This window comes from Garra rufa, chromosome 1, assembly GCF_049309525.1.
Source record: "Garra rufa chromosome 1, GarRuf1.0, whole genome shotgun sequence".
Lineage (NCBI taxonomy): Eukaryota > Metazoa > Chordata > Actinopteri > Cypriniformes > Cyprinidae > Garra > Garra rufa.
In genome coordinates this window covers 5867351-5889200 of record NC_133361.1, presented here as the reverse complement: position 1 = coordinate 5889200, position 21850 = coordinate 5867351, and the positions used below count along the sequence as shown (strand labels likewise).

The 21850-nt window shown below is 39.7% G+C and overlaps 1 protein-coding gene across 1 annotated transcript in view; it reads left to right on the top strand.

The window, feature by feature from the left end:
- LOC141335231 (uncharacterized) overlaps window positions 1-8198 on the top strand; it is a 243591-nt gene extending 235393 nt beyond the window's left edge. The window contains exons 4-8 of the mRNA XM_073840668.1: window positions 6127-6444; window positions 6547-6867; window positions 7009-7095; window positions 7995-8075; window positions 8164-8198. Of these exons, the coding sequence (XP_073696769.1) occupies window positions 6127-6444; window positions 6547-6867; window positions 7009-7095; window positions 7995-8075; window positions 8164-8198 (842 nt within the window). The remainder of the gene's footprint in view (window positions 1-6126; window positions 6445-6546; window positions 6868-7008; window positions 7096-7994; window positions 8076-8163) is intronic.
- Window positions 8199-21850: the final 13652 nt, after the last annotated feature.

Genomic DNA, 21850 nt, shown 5'->3' with positions numbered 1-21850 from the left:
CTTATCCTCAGGATGACCGTCAGGGTAAACATTGACTAGACAAATTTTTGAGCATGACTTTCCTTTTAGGCCTATTCCACATATCTCTGTGCAGACAGACGTTGTCACTGTGGAAGTTGACTCCTTTCTCTCCCCGCCTTGAGCCTCTGTTGTTGCGGTAGGTGTCTTTTCGAACCATGGAGCGGGACCATTATGAAGGGCAGAAACATGGTCCTGGCTATTGCATTCTGAACAATGTATAGTCATCCTGCAGTCTTTAGCCATATGGTCTGAAGAAATGCAGCACTTGTAACAGATAGAGTTCTCTTTGAGGAACCTCTTCCTTTCTGCTAAGGGCTTCATTCTGAAACCTCTGCATTTCAGTAATGAATGATTCCTGTTATGGAGGAGACAGTGTCTTGATAGGTCAACTGAACCAGGGTTGACACTTACAGCTGTGTTTGATTCAACTTCTGTTTTGTTGACAGTGATGGAAGATCTGAACCTTGACTGCTTCATTGGGATCCTTTCATCTTTAAGAGGCAATGTGTTGGAAGCTCGAAAAGAGAAGCTGGGATCTGTTCTCATTTCAGCGTAGTCATTGACAAACTCAAAGTACGAAAAAGGCGGATAATGAAGTAGACATTCCTTCTTGTATTTCGTTCCCTTGACTATCCATGCTTCCTGAAGACTATGAGGTAGCTTCTCAACAATAGAATTTATCCCCTTTGATGTGTCAAGGAATCCAAGACCAGGTAGACTGCCTTCCTCTTTCACTGCCTGCACTTCCAGTAGCAGATCTGCAAGCTCTTGCAACTGATTGAAATCTTTATGAGAAATCTTAGTGAAACTCTCTAAACGCTTGAATAAAGATGCTTCGATCACTTCTGGGGAACCATAGTTTTTCTCCAGACGTTGCCATAACTGCCTGAGGCCTGCTTCTGGATCATATGCATGGGCTGCTCTTATTCTTACAGCATGTCGAAGGGACTCACCTTCTAGCCACTTGGTAAGCAAATCAAGCTCTTCATTGGCCTTCAAATTCAGACCATTAATGGCATTCAAAAATGCAGTCTTCCATGGCAGGTAACTCTCTGGCTTGTTGTCAAATATTTTGAAGCTGCTAGAGAGGAGATCACGTCGAGCGAGAAATACTGCAAGATCAGACACCTCACTGGAACGAGGAGCTGGTGTACTTGGTGAGTGGAGGTTTCCCATGTGGAAAGAAGGACGATTGAGCTGCCTTAAATGCTGATACTCCATTTGTTCACGTCTGTTTGTTGCATCTGCAGCATGAGGAGTAAACTGACTGTTTGCAGGAAAGTCTTTACACCTCACACTTCCTCGATCGTGATCTTCTCTCACACTTTGATTCTGCGAAAAGTGTGTTCTGATGTATTCTTTAGTACGTTCAGCGGCGATGGAACTATCCCTTTCCGTCCCGTCATTTGAACCGACTGCTGCAGATTCCAGCACCCTTGCTGCTGCGAGAGCTGCTTCAGCTTCACCCTCCTCTTTCAGAGCATTCAGCGTTGCTTCGATCCTAGCCTTTTCGACTTCCATATCTATCTGACGCTTCGCAAACTCAGCTTTAGTGCGTGCAGCCTCTGCTTTTGCGCGGGCCTCTGCTGCAGCTTGGCTTACATTAGACTTATGGGAGCGGCGTGTGGATGAAGCATTGCTTGCTGAAGATTTAACCTCTGACCTTGTTTCCAATTTGGAAATTTGGCTACGTTTCGAAGATTGTGACATTCTGAATCCTTTCTTAAATGACGTGCATGTAATCCACTACACGGCTCTTGAAGTGAACAAAATCTTTTCACTCTTTTGCCCCCGGCTTGCGTTTCTAAGCGTTGCTTCGGCAGAGAGCTAAACAAAGTCCCCAGTAAAGGTCATAGGCGGTTTGCGTTTCATACTCTCTTTACTGTAAACCAACTTGTGAAACTGTAACATAAAGTAACAAAAAATAATGTAAAGATATTTCGTCTAACAAAGCACTGTTACTTGACATAGCATTATACTCAAACACACTGCGTAACACATTCAAGTACTTAAACCATACATTTCAACAAAATGTAAAACATAAACATGTTATTGTTATTCAGCAAATACAATCTATTGTCAAGTTTTTAACCTTTGAATGGTATTTTTACCATGGCATATGTAAACAGTTCTCAAACTATACAATCAAGCAAATTCCTAATCATATCGATGTATCTAAACAATAACAATATGTATAATTATTGGAACTTACAGATTTTTGCGATCTCAAGGGCAAAACATGTAGGAAGGACGTGGATGCACATTTATACTCTGCACCATGTGCTCTGCAATCCCAAAATGGCTGATGCACTGTTAAATGTTAGAGTTCTAAGAGTGGCCACTAGGTGTCAGTATTTAACGACAAATTAAAACATAAGGCCAGAATTATGCTGTTCTAGAGCAGTGGAGGAGCCAGGATGTTTTCATAGGGGTGCCACGGAAATCTTCATTATTAATGTGTTTGACTATGAAGTACTGGGGCCTCATTTATAAAACTTTCTTACGCACTGATTTGATCTTAGAGTGTTCGTACGATCAAATCCACGTCAAAGTACAGATTTATAAAAACCGTCTTTGACGTGGAAAAGTACTTATCTCCACGTCAGATTCCAGCTTGGCGTACGACCGTTTCCTTGTGGTAATGCCTGGTATTGCAGATAGTTCAGCCTCACTATAATTTGATTTCTTGCGCTTCTTTTTACTTGCCATTGTCACAGAGTTTTTGATTTAGGAATGAGCTCATTTTATATGTTAATTAATTAAGCAGGGGCGTTTCGACGGCGGAACATTCAGCTGCACACAATTGCACGATCATTTGTGATTTATAACCGAATGACTGGCGTACGCATGGATTTCGTGGTACGTTCGTTTTCTCTGAATCGCTCTTACGATCAAATCAGAAAAGTTCTTAGATAAAATCAAGGATGGTTTCTACGCAAGTCTTTATAAATGAGGCCCCTGGAGTTTTTAGTCACTAAAACACAACTGAAATGAAATCTCTACTGTACCTGTTTGCTGATGTTTGACCATTTCTATATGTTTATTAATAAAGCTTTGCATTTGGATCCGCCCGCTTCATGTCCTCATTGCTCCACAACAATAAAGAGTAGAAATGGAGATGTGACAAAAGTTAGTCTTTCAGCCATCATGTAACATGGTTACCATATTTTAAACCACAGTAACCACAAATCATCCATGATGTTGTTACACTAACTATAGTTTAACCACCGTATCTGTAGTAAAACTGTGGTTATACAAATGGTAGCCTAATCAGTACACCCCAAAAACATTTTTACTACACTTTTATTATAATAAAACCACGGTCTATTTAATGAACACAACTCATAATTGAAGATTGACATATTCTTACATAGCAGTTTATGACGTTTAATTTTGTACATCGACGGAAATAAATGGCTTTCATACTCGGTCAGACTCAGACTGGAGCTGTTTTAAATGAACCGCTCACTTCAACAGTGCTTCACAAATCAAGAACTTGAGTCAAAGTACATAAACTATTACTCAACTACTATAAAGACTGATAGTTTATAGCTCTATACAACATTATTATGAATTATTAAGAATTGTCAACTACCTAGCATTCGTTAATAAAATGAAATGAATAAGTTAATTTTGTTGATGCACACAAGCAAATGTTTTATTTTATTAGCTTGTTTATCAAACATTAAACTGATATGTCAGCATCAAAAACTCTTTGCAAAGGTTTTAAGTGAGTTAGAAGTGTAGAAGCAGCATGTGCATTAGAGGTGGAGTGATTTTAATCAAATAAAGCCATCTGTCAGATACTTACCTACACTGCTGTAACATGTGAACATATGATCAGTGTTGGGGAAACTTACTTTTAAAACTAATGCATTACAATATTGCATTGTCCCCAAAAAAGTAACTGTAGGCGGCTAAGTCTGGTACTATAAGCAGCTGAGTGATGTTTGTAAACAGCGGTCAAAAAACTGTGTGCACCTTCCCTCCAGAAACACCTGTTACCTGAGGAAATGTCCCTACCTTTATTCTGTAAGCATTTAACCAAGAGTGACCCCTACTGGACACACATGTACATAACAATGAAAAGCCCAAACAAAAATAGCTCTTGCTGTAACTGATTACGTCACTTAGTTACTCTTTATGTAAAGTAACGCATTACTTTTGAGTTACTTTTTTAATCTGGGCAGGGCTTGCTCGTTTGTTGTTAATATTAAAAAAAAGTTAATTTACAAGTGTAAAAGTCTATTTACATCAAAAGTGAAATTGAAGGAAATGTAAATTCACGTCTGTACAGTAGAGGACGCAGCTCAAACAAACTGCATGAAGAACACGAATCAGGAGAAGAAAGTTCAACAGAAATGTCTCATTTTTGCTTTCTATGGTCGAATTGCATCATCGAAGGTCAGAAGCAAAAATAAAAAATAAAAAATTATTGCAGGTTTGAATAATATTCTGAGTTTGCATTTGACTGTTTTTATTCATTTTGAGGAATGCTGAATCTGTTTGTGTGCAGGTGAGATACATGTTCACATTTAGTCTATAACTACAGTAAGATCATGTTCACACAGAGCACACAACACTTCTGAACTCACTCCCGATTTCTCTCAACATGGCAACCCCAGAGCTGTCACTCAATACATGGGGAAACTAAGCAACTGGTGCTACTTATTTGAAAAACAAGTTCGGATAATTTTAATTATACATTTAAAAGTAATGCATTACCTTACTTGATACTTCTTAAAAAAGTAATCTGATTATGTAACTTGCACTACCACAACAGTGCTTATGATAATATATGCACAATTTATACTTTAATAGAAAAAGCCAAATGCTGCAACTCCTAAATATAATTTTATTTGTGCACAGGGTTTTCGGTTCAAGTTAAATTGGCTGTAAAAAAAAATGTAAATGAAAAAGAAAAAGTCAAGTAATAAGTAACAGCCATGTTTTGGTTAGTTATTAAAATACATATGAACTAAAAAAATATCAGTTTAATCAAAATCAAGACACTGAAATGTAATAATTGCCTACTTCTGAAAGTTTACTGATCTGGGGCCAGCTGCATAAACATAGCTACTATGTAAAACGGTGTATTTTTAATAAAGCTATATAGCAGTTGTTATGTAAACAACAGCATGCACATTTAGAAACATTAGCTACAACATACTACAGTTGTAGTATAAATCTATAGGGGAAAAAATCAATCAGTGAGAGTTTGAATGGAGATTTGGCGCCTCATGCCGGATACTTGGCGCGTTTTCTATTTTTTTTTTTTTCCCTTAGTTATTATTGGTATCTTGGGCGGATCACTCCGCTGTGGTGACGGCTGTTAAAGAGAGCAAGCCGAAAGAGTGATGACACAATGATGATTTCCTCGATTCAGTGCTGAAAAGAGAGTTTTCACAGAACAAACTAAAACTTAAAACTGTTAAATATTACCTCTCATCTTTATACGTTCTAATTTTAAAAGAATAGCCAACAAATTCACACAAATATGTAAAAATACCAATCTTGCAGAGTATTCACATGAACACAGTTGCTTGTTTCTACAATGAACCTAAACAATTAGAAGAAAAACAGATGTGGAGACACAGTGTCAGTTAGATTTGTATCTGCTGTTCTTCAAGAATTATCTGAGTTGCTTTGATCTGCACTATTATGTAACAAACCGGTACTCGCTGATTTAATATTCACTGTATATTTTCTCACATATTACAGATTAGTAATAAAATCTACTTGAATTTGAGAGGATATTTACAAGAAATATGAAGCAACACTCCATTATGACTGGTACAGTGTCACAATAGCAACACTAGCAGAATTTAATAACTGATCAGATCAGAGGAAGTGTACAAACACAGGAAGAGCTGATAGTATTTAAAGACAGAGTTGTGAGCATATAATGAAGAGGAAGACTGGCAGAAAGAGAAAATGTCTGATAAGTGTCATCTGTGTCTGCTGGGACTGATCTTTCTCTCTTCACTTCTCACAGGTAAACATATTTATACATGCTCTTTAATCTCCTTTGAAAGAGTTCAGTTTATATCTGCATACAATAAAGTTTCATTCAATAATATATAATTTAAAGTCCTTGTGTTTCAGGTACCAGTGGAGTGGATAATGCTCATGTGTTCATCAGTTCTGGTGAAAATGTCCGTCTGCCCTGTAATAATGCTCTTCAGGACTGCAAATCAACTACATGGATATATAATAACAGACATTCAGCAACAGTTGGACTGATTGGTTTAGGGATGAAGAATAAAGACACAGAGAGACATGAGAGACTGAGTCTGGGGTCTGACTGCTCTCTGAACATCAAGAACGTCACCAAAGAAGATTATGGATTTTACACCTGTCGGCAAAATGTGAATGGACAACGACAAGGAGATGATGCACGTGTTTATCTGTATGTTCTTCACGGTAATTGTATGATTATATGGTCAATTTAAAAGGACAAATTCTTTATTTAAACTTACATGATGATTGAAAACTCTGTGATTTGTGTGTTATTTTGTGCTTCAGTCTGTCCATCATCATCCTCACAGACTGAGATCAGTCCAGGCAGCTCTGTAATTCTCTCCTGTCAGTTGTATTCATATGCTGATCTCTCTTGTGAAAATTGGATCCGTTCTCAGAGAATTGAGCTGTTCTGGGTGAATCAGGCTGGTGTTAAACTGACGATATCAGACTCCAGATATCAGATATCAGCTTCAGGACACTGTATCCACACTGTGTCTACATCACTCCTGAATGAAGATGACAACAGAGAGTGGAGATGCAATGTTACTCACGGAGATCAAGTCAAGAGCTCAACCACATATAGTCCCACAATCAAGAGTTCAGGTGAGAAAACAATCTCATTAATCAGTTACTGAAGAGTCTTTTTAGATGAGCTAAGAGTTGTTCTGTGTGTTAACTAAATAAAATATGATTGTCACATTTCACAGTATGATTAATCTGAACTAACAGATGTCATCATTACAGCTCAAGATAAAACAACGGCAGCAGTGATTCCAGTCTGCACCACAAACTCTCAGGATCCCTCAACTCCAAACACACATGTGACTAAAGGTACATCATCACTGTCTTTCTCACCTAAGTGTGTCGCAGTGGCTCTCAGATACTGTTTTCTTCTCTGAGTGTGCTTTACTGTTCAAAGGTCCACTGAAATGCTTTGAAACACACAGTTTAATAAAGTTAAGCTCAATAAGCAGTGAAAAAGACCTTAACCTACTGCTCAGACAGCATTCGGTTGCTTTATGTTTCATTGCTCTTGAAAGAACAAATTATGTCAAAACGCCCATGTTTGTCTGGAGCAGTCATGTAAACAGTCAGTTATGTGTTAAAAAAAACGTAAACAACTGGGCGTATATTGGATCAGTGCAGTTGGTCCTGAAGGGAGAGAGTGTACACACTGGGCACGGTTGCTTCGAACTGAGCCTGAACATGATTGCTCCTGTATTTAACTGGAAAAAAGTGGCGTGTAGTAAAAAAAAAAAAAAAAAAAGAGGAACTGGGTTCAGAGAGGATTTCTGCTCTACTGTGGTCAAACTTGCTGGGTTCTGAGTAATATGTTTCCAGACTTCAACAGTGAGATCACAGCTCTGAAAATACTACACCTGTCATAATTCACTATTTTACTTATGAAAGTGTAGAATAGCTATCAACCATCTCAGTATTGTAAGAGCAACTACACAAAGACTCATATTGACTCACAGAGGTCCAGTACATATTTATCATTTATGTGAAGCTGAGGTATTAAGACGTTTTATTTATATGTTCATTATGTTTGACCTGAACTACATGATCACAGATCTGGGAGAAACTGAAGTTAGGACTGTTGGAGCGTTATTGAGAGGTACGACACATCTTTGCATTGTTTATTGTTATATACCTTTGATTTCATTCACAGCTTCAAAGATGGAGTGTTTTGTTTTTTCTCTTGATTTTGTTTATCATCTTTCCTGCAGTGATTATGATTATCGTTGAGTTTGCAGCATTTGCTGCTCCTACTGTGATTCTTCTTCAGATCGTCTGTGCAAGAAGAGCTGGTGAGTTTTTGAGATGATTCACATTGATCTGTGACAATCTGCAATCAAAAAAGCTCAGTAAATGCTTTTGTGTTGAATTATTTTGCAGGGAGGAAAAACTCGCAGCACCAAGAGGAAATATGAATACAATATTAGAATAAAATACTCTATACATAACAGGACTAGACTACGGCAAGAATTTATCTTTATGCAAATTATATTATGAATATTTGCATGCAGCTTTCAAGGATATGTTCTCCATATATTGTACTTAATGCTTAAAATGTAACATTAAAAACAGTGATCTTCTCCGCCTGCGTCATGCTTCAACATGTTTCTTTGAGAATTACCATGCAAACAAATATAAATTCAGAATTTATAAACCTCTATTTTATTTATTTATTCATATAAATGTGTCTAAAAGTTAGTCTCATTTGGTTACTAACCCTTACTTTTGAATAATTCAATAGATTTGGACACAAAAAATATGCATCGTATCAGCATTATGTGTTAATTGGCACATTTTCATGACAAAAACCAATTTCTAAAGTCAAGAACCGTCTAAAACCAAACCTTTTGAGAACCAAAATTTCCATGCACTGCATTGTGGCCAGCCTCAGGCACACCTGTGCAATAATCGTTCTGTCTAATCAGCTTCCTAATATGCCACACCTGTGAGGTAGATGGATTGTCTCAGCAAAGGAGAAGTGCTCACTAACACAGATTTAGACAGATTTGTGAACAATATTTGACAGAAACAGGCTTTTTGTGTATATAAAAAAATCTTAGATCTTTAAGTTCAACTCATAAAAATGGGGGCAAAACAAAAGTGTGCATTTATAATTTTGGTCAGTGTATGAAACCTCGGTTCTCTGAATAGGAAACGAGACGCTGCATCACAACAGGAATATGTCATGCATTCATATGAGAAATGAATTACATTTCAATTCAAGTTTATTTGTATAGCGCTTTTCATGATACAGCCGTTGCAAGGCAGCTGTACAGAAATGTAGGCTACTACAATACATTTAGCGGCTTACTAGTGGTGACTACTGTGTGTCAAGTCGATGTACATATGGTATAAATATTAAAATCAGTAATGGTGTAATCAAACAGAAATGTGTCATGAATGCCTCATTAGCCATTGATGTTACATTACAAAAGAAAGCACTGTCGAAAAGTAGAAGAATGGCCAACAATGCAACGTTGTGTTCCTTATTCAGGGAACCAAGGTTACATACGTAACCAAGACATGAGTAGTAAGTCTGAGGTCGGATGTTGCAAGCACACCCCTATGAGGCATACATGATGGCTAGGCGCCATCGGCTTGGTGTGATTGTGTAAGGGCTTCAGACAATAGTCACACAGGGTTTTTCATAGCTACAGCGACGTAGTGTGGAAATGAACCAATAAAGGGAACCATTTGAAAGGAAAGGAAACGTGGGGCCAAGTATGGTGATGTGTTGATATTTACAAGATAAATACAAAGCAACACCTCTTAATTCTGCACTGGCACACTCAGTTGGCCAGATTAAAAAAGTGAACAACCACAGGAAGAGCAGATAATATTTTAAAGACAGAGTTTTGAGAATATAATGAAGAGGAAAACTGACAGAAATAGAAATATGGCTGATAAGTGTCTCTTGTGATGATTTGATTAATTCTGAGGGAATTCAGCTGTTCTGGTTGAATCAAACTGGTATTAAACTGACAATATCAGACTCCAGATATCAGATATTATGACAACAGAGAGTGGAAATGTCAGCTTACTCATAATCAAGTCAAGACCACAGCTACATATACTGTCAAGAAACCAGGTGAGAAAACAATCTCATCAATCAGACGAGGAAGAGTCTCTGTTATGCCGAGTTCAGACTGCACGATTTTCAAAGCAATCGCGTCACAGATGTTTTCACACTGCATGACTATCTGGGGTAGCATTCTGTCGCTGCTGTGTTCATACTGCACGATGGATTGGCGACAGGGGGTTTCACACTGCATGACTTTACAATAGGAAGAATCGCCGACAACTTTGTCCCGGTCCGCAAACTACATCTCACAACCAAACACACGCGAGAAGTGACATGGAAACAACGCGAGGTCAGGCGTGCAAGTTCTCACGTGAGACTGGGATTATTGTTAAAAAAATGGTAGCCCGCAAGAAGCTTGTCATACAATTGCATGTGCACTCATTTGCAGCGAAAAGAAAAGAAGCCGAAACTATGCTTGTTGATATTGTGGTCTATACCTTCGTAACTCCTCCCCCACCTTCCCGCTGGCCTGAATGTTGCTGTCTCATTGGCTGTAGGTAATCGCCGATGTGATTTTCAGTCAGATCACCTTTCACACGGCATGATTTTGAATCGCCGACAGGTCCAGATATTTAGCATGCCAAATATCTCACGGGTGTCGGCGACACGTCGGCGATTCTCTTAGATCGCGTCTTTGACAGTTCACACTGTGTGATTGTCACTCACGTGAACGAGCACCGATTTGCCTGTGATTTCGGGCATTTGTCGGCGATTTCTCAAAACCTGTCGGCGAGTCAAAATCGGGGGTAAAATCATGCAGTCTGAACTCGGCATTAGATGTACTAATGTAATTATAGATAATGCTAACGAGTTATCTTGTGTACTAACTAGGGATGTAACGGTATCTAAACTTCACGGTACGGTAATACCTCGATATGAATGTCACGGTACGGTATTTATTGAATCATTTACAGGAAAAACAAAACTAATGAAGAGACTCGAAAAAAGTGCCAGAAGTGCTTATTAAACAGTTTATATGAACACTGAACATATCAATGGCATACAAATTAGCCATCTATCACTTTGAAACAGGAACTTCAATTTTAATAACAAAAAAATTATTAAACCATGTAAAAAAAAAAAAAAAAGTTTCAATTTAGTATTCTTGAAAAATCAGAAAAAATAAAAATAGCAGCCTACTTATTGCAGCTGGCCCATGTGCTGAATGAGTATTTGAGAACACTCCCCTCATTCACTCACACACTCACTTATTCAGACAGAGACAGTTTTTTTTTTAAAGGAAATCTAGCATATTAACATTATCTGGTAAAAGCTCAGGGCATTTACAATGTCCCCTGCAACAGAAAAAAACCCTCTCACTTGGGACCAGAGTATGTGAGCGGAGTGGAGCGGCAACAATTTCCCCTCCGCGCTCTGTGCATTCAATAATCACTCCGCTCCAGCTCCGCTCCGGGTTCACAATTTTCCGCTCCCGCTGCACTCCTCGCTCAATGATATCAGAAACACCGCTCCGCGTCAAAAAAAATTCAGAAATAATTATTGAAATATACCGGTCCTGTTCATAACACATAAAAAAATAGATAAAAAATAAAAAATACAAAAATAAAATAACAGGAGAGTTTGGAACACTAGTGTGCAAACTTTGTTCCTACCCAGTGTTGGGTAAGTTACTTTAAAAAAGTAATTAATTACTAATTACTAATTACTTTATCAATGTTGTATTTAAAATACTTATCTAATTACTGTGTCTAAAAAGTAACTTAATTACTCAATAAGTAATTTAACTAAATACTTCTTAAAATCCCTATAAACCTTTAGTGGACAAAAAATAGAAATTAAACTCTTTAAATAATAGATAATTAAATAAAACATGAGTCAAACATGAAATAGTTTAGCATTTTAGCTTTTTTAATAATCTATATTACATTCTATGAAAACATTCTATAATAATAAACTTTTTTGTAAGAAATGTAACCTTCTTTCGGTAAGAAACACAATTCCAGAATAACAAAAAATATATATTATTCTTAAGAAACTTAAGAAAAGTTAAACATGACATGTATCAACCTGTAAACGTGAAACTTAATTTCAAACAATGAGTTCAATATATGTTTTACTTTTTTTAAACAAATCTAAAATGTTTGGAAAAATGCAATAGCCTATCTTTAAATATAAAACCGAAACACCAATAGATGGCAGTATAGTCACTATATTATATAGACGCATTTGCATCACTGAAATTACTGTGGTTTTACCATTTTTTCAATGAAATACGTTTTTGTTCAATAATATTTTGTGATTATTATTTAAAATTTCAAGGAGTTTTTATAATACTATGCAATATTTTAATATTTAAAAAATTTTAATGACCATTTTTGTAATCATGTCATGTGTTTCAACAAAGTGAACTGTAACCTTGCTCATTCAGACACTTTTCTGCGCTACCGAAGTAAAATCAAGTTTTGCCTGTTTAGCAGGAGTTGCCGCAGTTTTATCAGTCGAATATGAAGGATCACACAGAAGTGTTCGTCTATGCTGCCGTGTCAGGTGCTTGAGTTCGTGCTATTGACAGCGCAGCGGCCGATAGTTTTTTCTCCCCAGGACATAGCTTACATTTTACTGTAATGTTCTTGTCTGCTTGTTTCAGAAAACTAAAGTAATGGGCATATTTCCATTTCGCAAAACAGCTCGCTTCAGCCGAGTCCAACATCCGCTTTAAGAATACGATACGAGTATGCAGCAAACTTGCGCGAAATCACGTGCACCTGCACTTCAACGATTTTAAAGAGGCAGAGTTTACTTTCACATTTAGAAGATTAATTAATCAAATTAAATAATGATATTCAGCGAGTTTAATTATTTTACAGTGTAACGCAAGTACATTAAACGTAACTGTAATTAAAATACTTAAAAATGAACAGTAATCAGTTACTCTACTTTTTCAGTGGAAAAGTATTTTAATTACAGTAACGCGTTACTTAGTAACGCGTTACACCCAACACTGTTCCTACCACATACCAAGCTAACATCAGCAGCATTAAAAGAGTATAATTGCTGCTTTATGCAGTGCAAAGTTTGTAATGAAAATAAAAATACATTTTCGTCAGTTATTTTACTTCGCTCCATTTCTTACAGATTTCTGCTCATTTGAAATCGGAAACATTACATTTGTTTTAATGCATTAACAGAGTGATTGCGTGTGAATAAGTGCTGTATCTGTTTAAATTATGCTTTCACCTGAAAATATTAAGTATCTAGAAAGAACAAACTTGTGAACTATAATTTACCGCTCATATGATGTCCATTGCCGTCATCACAGCCTTCACATTATTTCTGATTTGAGTGATCCATCTCTATCAAGCGAAATATGTTTAGCATGTGAATTCCTGCTTAATATGCAGTTATATTACGGACCGTTGGCATGAATTGTTCTCATGATGGAGCGGTGGCAGATCGGTCTGGAGCGAGTTAAAACCACGACGCTCCGTCTTTTCAAAAATCCCCTCCTCACTCCATTCAGAATCACAACAGACCGCAAAGGATGATGGCCACGCCTGGGCTGATGGGAATTGTAGTTCCCGCTACCTCCCGTTCGCTCCATTCGCATGAGCAAACTTTTCTCAGAAGACCTTTCGTTTTATCGAGTCATGCGACCACGGTAGTATCGAAAAAATTTGCTATTGCGGTACGACGGTATTTACAATACCGTTACATCCCTAGTACTAACTATTTAAAATATGATTGCCATTTTCAACAGCAGAGGTCTCCAACTCAATTCCCAGAGGGAAACTCCTGCTTGGAGTTTCTAGTATTCCTGAAGACCTTGATTATCTGGATCAGGTGTGTTTGATTAGGGTTAGCGCGAAAATGTGCAGAGCTGTGGCCTTTCAGGAATTGAGTTTGAGACCAGTGTTCTACAGTATGATTGATCTTAGTTAACATTTGTCCTTTAAAGCTCAAAGTACAACGACGACAGCAATGATTCCAGTCCACATCACAAACTCTCAGGACGCTTAAAACATTAAAAAAAAAAAAAAAAAAAAAGTAGAAAACCGAATAAAATCTATTTACTGTCCAGACCAGCTGGCATTAGAAACCAGTAAACCAAAATGAACAAAGCTCTCAGCGCACGTAAACTTGACTGTCATCGCACATTTGTCTTTTAGCCCTCAATATTGTTATGTGTATAAACAGGTTAAAAAAACACATGTTATTTGTATTATTATACTGATACGAACCTTATTCATCCAAATATTACAGAGTGTGTGTGGCCTCTACCACCACCTCGAATTCAGTCCGAGTTGATTTGACCCAAGGAGCTGGGTTGATACGCCGGGTCGGGGAGGGAGTGCATTGATTCAACTGACCCAGAAAATAACCCAAATCAATTACCCAAATGGCTTAACCCAACATTTGGGTAGAAGAAAAAACCCAGGATTTTTTAGAGTGTGAAGACTTTTGGAGTGGCCTAGTCAAATTCCTGACCTGAATCCTGTTGAGATGCTGTGGCATGACCTTAAAAAACCTATTCATGCTGGAAAATCCTCCAATGTGGCTGAATTACAACAATTTTGCCAAGATGAGAGGGCCAAAATTCCTGCACAGCGCTGAAACAGACTCATTGCAAGTTATCGCAAACGCTTGATTGCAGTTGTTGCTGCTAAGGGTGGCACAACCAGTTATTAAGTTAACTTTTTCACACCACTGCGCCCTATTATTTCTAATTTACTTATCTGAACATTAAACTCTGGCTATTTAAAAATAAAAATAATAATTCTCACTATTTGATCACTATTTTCCTTCTATTCCTATATGTGCAGGTATCCAAAAAGAGATAATGGCTTTTGTTTGCATTCTGAACAAACTTTGTAAGATGTCTGATAAACTGTCTCGTCTAGTCGAAGATAAACCAATCTTTAAACCTGATAATGCTGAAAAACAGTCTGAATTTATGAGTACTTTGGGTATATTAATCTCTTCAACCCACTGACGAGCCAATAATAGTGCAATCATTTCTGTAGCATACACTGATAGATGATCTTTATTCTTGTCTGTTTTATCATTTATACTCACTGAATCATTTTTACTAGCTGAATATCAACTACAGACATTGGGAATAACCACAGCACATTTACTTAATCCAGTTTGATGAACCTCATTATTTGCTTTCCATCCGAAACTATTCAGATTTACATTCATGATCCCAGCAGTTTTCTAATACTCTTTTAACTTTGTGTATTTCTGAATGCCTTCTTACAGTAGCCCAATACACCAGTTTCAGCTTCAACCTAAGAAAACTACATACCTAATAAAAACTTCATACAATGTCAAAACCCATTTTTGCAAATGAATTGTAAATAAATTTGTTTTATCTTTCGTTCCATTAGATTAGATGTAGAGGGTGGGGTTTGTGACCTATGCTGATTTCATCCTCCTGGGGGCGATCGAGACGCTCTTTCTTCATCTTCAGAGCTCTTGAGGATCACTCGATGTGCGCATGCGCGAGTTAGAGAGCGGAGCAGGTGTGTGTGAGAGAGATGTCCGGTGAGTCCTCTTTTCTTCTCTATCACTTGCTTTTTTCCTTCCTGCCTAACTTCATTTGCGTAAATAGGTTTGAGTGTAGCAGGAATTTGAGCTTTGAATGAATTTGAACGTCAGCTTCACGTATGAATACCTGTGTAATTTTATTTAAAATGTATATTCAATGCAGAAAGGAGACTTTTACTTGAAAAAAAGGTCCATTTAATCGGCAAAAACAATCGTCGTGTCTAATGATTAGTTGATTACGGAGTTGTTTAGGACAAATAGTTTCACAAATGAAGTCTTTCTATGAACTGGGTACTTTTTTCTTTAAACAAAATGTATGTCGAGTCACCTTTATTTATAGAGGGCTATTAACAATACAGATTGTCAATCCTGCTAAAAAAAAAAACAGGACATGTTGGTTAGGTATGTTTTGATGCTGGTTTATGCCAGTGCTTTGCTGGTTTATGCTGGTTTATGCCGGTCTTTTGCTGGTTTATGCCGGTGCTTTGCTGGTTTATGCCGGTGCTTTGCTGGTGCTTTGCTGGTTTATGCCGGTGCTTTGCTGGTTTATGCTGGTTTATGCCGGTGCTTTGCTGGTTTATGCCGGTGCTTTGCTGGTGCTTTGCTGGTTTATGCCGGTGCTTTGCTGGTGCTTTGCTGGTTTATGCCGGTGCTTTGCTGGTTTATGCTGGTCCTTTGCTGGTGCTTTGCTGGTTTATGCCGGTGCTTTGCTGGTTTATGCTGGTCCTTTGCTGGTGCTTTGCTGGTTTATGCCGGTCTTTTGCTGGTTTATGCTGGTTTATGCCGGTGCTTTGCTGGTTTATGCCGGTGCTTTGCTGGTTTATGCTGGTCCTTTGCTGGTGCTTTGCTGGTTTATGCCGGTGCTTTGCTGGTTTATGCTGGTCCTTTGCTGGTGCTTTGCTGGTTTATGCCGGTCTTTTGCTGGTTTATGCTGGTTTATGCCGGTGCTTTGCTGGTTTATGCCGGTGCTTTGCTGGTTTATGCCGGTGCTTTGCTGGTGCTTTGCTGGTTTATGCCGGTGCTTTGCTGGTTTATGCTGGTCCTTTGCTGGTGCTTTGCTGGTGTATGCCGGTCTTTTGCTGGTTTATGCTGGTTTATGCCGGTGCTTTGCTGGTTTATGCCGGTGCTTTGCTGGTTTATGCCGGTGCTTTGCTGGTTTATGCTGGTCCTTTGCTGGTGCTTTGCTGGTTTATGCCGGTGCTTTGCTGGTTTATGCTGGTCCTTTGCTGGTGCTTTGCTGGTTTATGCCGGTGCTTTGCTGGTTTATGCTGGTCCTTTGCCAGTGCTTTGCTGGTTTATGCTGGTCCTTTGCTGGTGCTTTGCTGGTTTATGCCGGTGCTTTGCTGGTTTATGCTGGTCCTTTGCTGGTTTATGCTGGTTTATGCCGGTACTTTGCTTGTTTTTTGCCGGTCCTTTGCTGGTTTATGCCGGTGCTTTGCTGGTTTATGCTGGTCCTTTGCTGGTTTATGCTGGTCCTTTGCTGGTGCTTTGCTGGTTTATGCTGGTCCTTTGCTGGTCCTTTGCTGGTGCTTTGCTGGTTTATGCTGGTCCTTTGCTGGTGCTTTGCTGGTTTATGCCGGTGCTTTGTTGGTTTATGCTGGTCCTTTGCTTGTGCTTTGCTGGTTTATGCTGGTCCTTTGCTGGTGCTTTGCTGGTTTATGCCGGTGCTTTGCTGGTTTATGCTGGTCCTTTGCTGGTGCTTTGCTGGTTTATGCTGGTCCTTTGCTGGTGCTTTGCTGGTTTATGCTGGTCCTTTGCTGGTGCTTTGCTGGTTTATTCTGGTCCTTTGCTGGTGCTTTGCTGGTTTATGCTGGTCCTTTGCTGGTGCTTTGCTGTTTATGCTGGTCCTTTGCTGGTGCTTTGCTGGTTTATGCTGGTCCTTTGCTGGTGCTTTGCTGGTTTATTCTGGTCCTTTGCTGGTGCTTTGCTGGTTTATGCTGGTCCTTTGCTGGTGCTTTGCTGGTTTATTCTGGTCCTTTGCTGGTGCTTTGCTGGTTTATGCTGGTCCTTTGCTGGTGCTTTGCTGGTTTATGCTGGTCCTTTGCTGGTGCTTTGCTGGTTTATTCTGGTCCTTTGCTGGTGCTTTGCTGGTTTATTCTGGTCCTTTGCTGGTGCTTTGCTGTTTATGCTGGTCCTTTGCTGGTGCTTTGCTGGTTTATGCTGGTCCTTTGCTGGTGCTTTGCTGGTTTATTCTGGTCCTTTGCTGGTGCTTTGCTGTTTATGCTGGTCCTTTGCTGGTGCTTTGCTGGTTTATGCTGGTCCTTTGCTGGTGCTTTGCTGGTTTATTCTGGTCCTTTGCTGGTGCTTTGCTGGTTTATGCTGGTCCTTTGCCGGTGCTTTGCTGGTTTATGCTGGTCCTTTGCTGGTTTATTCTGGTCTTTTGCTGGTGCTTTGCTGGTTTATGCTGGTCCTTTGCTGGTTTATGCTGGTCCTTTGCTGGTCCTTTGCTGGTGCTTTGCTGGTTTATGCTGGTCCTTTGCTGGTGCTTTGCTGGTGCTTTGCTGGTCCTTTGCTGGTTTATGCTGGTGCTTTGCTGGTTTATATATATATATCAGAGGTTGCGTTAGACTTTAACATTTTCCGTCATTTTGACTGACAGGGTCGGAAAAATTCCGTCATAATCAATCATTACCCGTCATTTTAATTTTCATATTTTAATTATAATAACAGATTTATTTACATTATTATGAACCAACAGGACGATATAGGCTTATGCATTTATTTTGAAGAGTACAGATGAACAGATGAGACTGTGTAACTTTTCATGTATAACACCACACCCCACAGTGACAGCTATTTTAATATATTAAAATTATATAATATTAATATTGATGACCAATATCGATTTGTAAATCTAAGTCGATCTTTTAGTCTATGCCGTTTTCAGCTGATAACTGAACAATACTGACACCGTACATAGTGCCATCCCATCCAATAAATTGCAATGAAACAAAGTCTCAAATTTCATATTCTGTCAATTTTATTAGGAAATTCAAGCAATAAATACAGTTTTGGCACTCTTTAATGTGGCTTGAAGTTGATATATCGTTGTAGCTTCTGTGTAGTCGCCTGTGCATAATCAAACGCATAGCAAAAGACTTGTGACAATTTAGTTTTTGTGCTGATCCAGTGATCTACTGCCACACTGGAGCGCACTCGCCACCAACTGGACAGGAGTGGGAATTACAGCTACAATTTACAATAGATCACCCTCAGTGTAATCTGTCAAAGTGTATAAACTGCTTCTACAAACTCGGCTACTGTCAGTCACTTTTGCGGCTGTTTTAGATATACTTTGGATATATTCCTACCTGTGACTCCTGGCTGTCGGATTCCCCTCCTGGGCAACGATGTGGATCCACCAAACAAGACGCTGGTTTGCGATTATCTGGATCATTCTGTCCCTTCTTCACCTGCAAGCCGATGGACTTCTTCAATACTCTGCTGCCGAACTCTTAAAACTTCGGCACCATGTCTCCGCTCTCTCCGTGCCACCTGGGCTCGGGTCCAGGGAGCTTGACATCCCCTCGGACATTGCATTCCAGCCCCGACGGAGATACGTCCACCGTGGATCTTGCCGTAAGTTCCAGTATAACAACTCTCACCCTATAAAGTCTCTCTGGTCCGCTATCCGCCGTTGCTATCGCCGCCCTCCTCGGGATGTTGATCACAGTGCTCTGGCCAGCCTAGCTAAGTCGGCTAGCACCGCAGTGGCCAAGAATAACTCTAGCACTGTTAACTTCGGCCTTCTTAACATCCGCTCCCTCAGCAATAAAGGTCATCTCATTCAGGATGTCCTCGCTGACCATAAGCTTGACTTTCTGTGTCTGACTGAAACCTGGCAGCAGCCTAATGACTTTGCCTCTCTGAACGAGTCCACTCCGCCCAGGTTTGTTTACATCTGCCAGCCCCGCACGTGCGGCCGCCGGGGTGGAGGTCTCGCGATGATACACCGCGAGAGTTGGAAAGTCGTTCCTGTGTTTGCTGCTGCTGTGTTCTCCTGCTTCGAGTACTCTGCCTCCCTTCTCCCTCGATCTACTCCTACAGTTATTGCCATCATCTACCGCCCACCAAAACAGAAAAAGGACTTTTTAAATGACTTTTCTCGGCTGCTGAAACATTTTTCATCTCAACAATTCATTGCAACAATTTATACATTTCCCAACTCACTGTAAAAATCACATTCTGGACTTGGTCTGTTGCTCTGGCATCACCCCCACGGTCTGTAAACCTCATTCACTTCTTTATTCTGACCATGTGCTCATTACTTTTAACATTAATCTCACCCTCTCTAAAATCATCCTCCCCCGAACTATTTATTTTTGCAAAATAAAAGACATTAACATTACCACTTTCTCCTCAGACATTAATAACCACCTCAGTACTTATTCCAGTAGTTCTCCAGATGCTCTGGTCCTTCATTATAACAGCACGCTCCATAACCTCTTGGACACCCATGCTCCACTGAAGTCCAGATCTGTCTCCTTCGCACGCTCTGCACCCTGGTTCACCCCTGCCCTCCACAAACTTAAATCCAAAGGACGCCAACTTGAACGACTTTACAAAAGAACTGGTCTCACTATACTTAAAGAAATGTACAACAACCATGTTATTGAATACAAGAATCACCTTTCCTCTGCCAAATCTGTCTACTACTCTGATCTAATTCACTCAAATCAACATAGTTCCAAAACCCTCTTCTCACTCCTTACCACTATAACGAAACCCCCTGATTCTCTTCCTCATCACATACAATCCTCTGACATTTGCAATTCGCTCATGTCCTTTTTTGTCTCCAAAACCTCTGATATTCACCAATACCTGACCTCATCTGGAGCTGCAGCTGCTGGAGTGGACTTTTCCTTCCCTTATTTACCCATATCAGCCACATTTTTCAGGTTCACCCTCCCCTCCATCCAAGATGTTTCAGAACTCATTTGCAAATCTAAACCCTCAACCTGTCAGCTTGATCCCGTCCCCACCACTCTGGTGAAATCCTGTCTTCCCTCTCTAGCTCCCCTCATCACCAACATTATTCATTCATCTCTCATCTCTGGTATTGTCCCTCTGTCATTTAAAACAGCCATAATCTCACCCATACTGAAAAAACCTGGCTTAGATCCCACTAATTTCAATAACCTTCGTCCTATTTCAAACCTTCCCTTTGTTGCCAAAATTCTAGAAAAATCTGTGGCTACTCAACTTCATTCCCATCTCACTACTAATAATATTTATGAGCATTTTCAATCCGGTTTCCGTCCCCTTCACAGCACTGAAACAGCCCTCCTTAAAATAACCAACGACCTGCTTATAGCCTTCGATTCTGGTTTGCTCTCCATTCTCATTCTCCTTGATCTCACAGTAACGTTCGATACTATTTCTCACTCTATCCTCCTTGACAGACACTCCTACATCGGTTTGACCGACACCCCCCTTGCCTGGTTCACTTCATATTTATCTGGTCGCACACAGTTTATCCAACTCAAATCCCATAGGTCTGACTCTTCCCCTGTTTCTGCTGGTGTCCCTCAGGGCTCTGTCCTGGGACCCCTCCTCTTCATCATTTACATTCTTCCACTTGGTTACATATTCCGTAAATACAACATCCATTTTCACTGTTATGCTGATGACACCCAGCTCTACCTCTCCACTAAACCAATCGAGTCTCTCCCTCCATCCTCCCTTACCCTCTGCTTACAAGAAATTCATTCCTGGTTCTCCGCCAACTTTCTCAAACTTAATAGTTCTAAAACTGAAGTCCTTCTCATAGGGATCCCCTCCATTCTATCCAAATCCAAATGCTCTTCAATTGTTATTAATAACTTATCTGTTTCACCTTCCCTTCAAGTCAAGAGCCTGGGCGTCATCCTTGACAGCACATTATCCTTTCGGTCACACATCAACACCATCACTCGATCGGCATACTTCCACTTACGCAATATCTCTCGTCTCCGCCCCTCACTCAACCCCCACACCACTGCTATCCTCGTGCACAGCCTTGTCACTTCCTGGATTGATTATTGCAATTCACTTCTCTTTGGTCTTCCTAATAAATCCCTCCAGAAACTGCAGCTCCTCCATAACTCTGCGGCTCGGATCATAACTCAGACTCTGACCTTTCACCATATCACCTCTACTTTGCAACAACTTCACTGGCTCCCCGTAAAACAAAGAATTAACTTTAAAATACTCCTCATTACATTTAAAGCACTTCATAGCCTGGCCCCATCCTACATTTCTGACCTTCTTCATGTTGTCACTCCAGCACGCACTCTCCGCTCCTCCTCTACTCTCCAGCTTTCTGTTCCAACTGTAAAACTTGTGACCATGGGCCACAGAGCATTCAGCTGCTCTGCCCCTCAGCTTTGTTATTCTCTCCCCCTGACCTCCGTACCATAGACTCTTTTCCAGTGTTCAAAACCAGACTCAAAACTCATTTGTTCCGTTTTTGTCTTACATCAATTAGTCATACACTTA